This window comes from Somniosus microcephalus, unplaced genomic scaffold (assembly GCF_052327205.1).
Source record: "Somniosus microcephalus isolate GS21.2 unplaced genomic scaffold, FLI_Smic_1.0 unresolved_chr9, whole genome shotgun sequence".
In the NCBI taxonomy this organism is placed as follows: domain Eukaryota; kingdom Metazoa; phylum Chordata; class Chondrichthyes; order Squaliformes; family Somniosidae; genus Somniosus; species Somniosus microcephalus.
In genome coordinates this window covers 20,260,674-20,262,385 of record NW_028225187.1, presented here as the reverse complement: position 1 = coordinate 20,262,385, position 1,712 = coordinate 20,260,674, and the positions used below count along the sequence as shown (strand labels likewise).

The 1,712-nt window shown below is 77.2% G+C and overlaps 1 protein-coding gene across 1 annotated transcript in view; it reads right to left on the bottom strand.

Moving 5' to 3' along the window:
• rasip1 (Ras interacting protein 1) overlaps window positions 1-1,712 on the bottom strand; it is a 41,962-nt gene that overhangs the window by 7,872 nt on the left and 32,378 nt on the right. The window contains 1 exon segment of the mRNA XM_085979360.1: window positions 1,486-1,658. Coding sequence (XP_085835486.1) covers window positions 1,486-1,658 — 173 coding nt within the window.

Genomic DNA, 1,712 nt, shown 5'->3' with positions numbered 1-1,712 from the left:
CGACCCCTCCCACACCCCCGGCCCCTCCCCCCCAGGCCCCCCACTCCCCCGGCCCCTCCCACTACCCCTCCCATCCCACTCCCCCAGCCCCTCCCACTCCCCCGGCCCCTCCCCACTCCCCCCGGCCCCTCCACTCACCTGGCCCCTCCCACTCCCCTGGCCCCTCCCTCTCCACAGGGCCCCTCCCACTCCCCCCAGGCCCTTCCCACATCTCCAAGCCCCTCCCACTCCCCCCGGCCCCTCCCCACTCCCACGGCCCCCTCCCACTCCCCCGGCCCCTCCCCCTCCCCAGGCCCCCCACTCCCCCGGCCCCTCCCCCTTCCCCAGGCCCCCCACTCCCCCCGGCCCCTCCCACTCCCCCGGCCCCTCCACTCGCTGTGCCCCGCCCACTGACCTGGCCCCTCCCACTCCCCTGGCCCCTCCCTCTCCCCCAGACCACTCCCACTCCCCCCAGGCCCCTCCCACATCTCTGAGCCCCTCCCACTCCCCGGCCCCTCCACTCCCCCGACCCCTCCCACTCCCCAGGCCCCCCCCACGCCCCAGGCCCTACCACTCCCCCGGCCCCGCCCACTCCCCCGGCCCCACCTTCTCCCCAGGGCCCCTCCCACTCCCCCCGGCCCTGCACACTCCCTGGCCCCTCCCACTACCCCTCCCCATCCCACTCCCCCGGCCCCTCCCACTCCCTGGGCCCCGCCCACTCCCCTGGCCCCTCCCACTCCCCTGGCCCCCTCCCTCTCCCCAGGCCACTCCCACTCCCCCAGGCCCCTCCCACATCTCCGAGCCCCTCCCACTCCCCCCGGCCCCTCCCACTCCCCCGGCCCCTCCCACTCCCCAGGCCCCCCCCACGCCTCCGGCCCCGCCCACTCCCCCGGCCCCTCCTTCTCCCCAGGCCCCTCCCACTCTCCCGGCCCCCGCACACTCCCCCGGCCACTCCCCCGGCCCCTCCCACTCCCCAGGGCCCCCCCCCACGCCCCAGGGCCCCACCACTCCCCCGGCCCCACCCACCTCCCCCGGCCCCTCCTTCTCCCCAGGCCCCTCCCACTCCCCCGGCGCCGCACACTCCCCTGGCCCCTCCCACTCCCCCGGCCCCTCCCACTCCCCAGGCCCCCCCCCCACGCCCCAGGTTCCCACCACTCCCCCGGCCCCGCCCACTCCCCCCGGCCCCTCCTTCTCCCCAGGTCCCTCCCACTCCCCCCGGCCCCTCCCACTCCCCCGGCCCCTCCTTCTCCCCAGGCCCCTCCCACTCTCCCGGCCCCGCCCACTCCCCCTGGCCCCTCCCACTCCCCCGGCCCCTCCTTCTCCCCAGGCCCCTCCTTCTCCCCAGGCCCCTCCCACTCCCAAGGCCCCTCCCCATCCCCTCCCACTCCCTGGCCACGCCCACACCCCAGGCCCCTCCTACTCCCCCTCCCCCTCCCCGGGTTCCCGCGGGGGTCTCTGGGCGGGCTGGGGGGCGGGGGAGCGGGCGGAGCTGGGATCCCCCCTCACCTTCAGCAGGTTGGTCTTGGGAATGCAGAGCAGGTTGACGGTGGCGGAGAGCTTGCGGAAGTACTCGGCCGCGATGTCGCCCAGCCCGACGCCCTGCAGCCAATCCAGCACCAGGTCCAGGTTGGTGCGGATCTGGACCCCCCGCGACCACTGGTAGTAGGAGGCCCCGTCTCCTAGGAAACAGGGGGAGGAGAGAGGAGGGCGTCAAGTCGAGGGCCTCGGGGTTG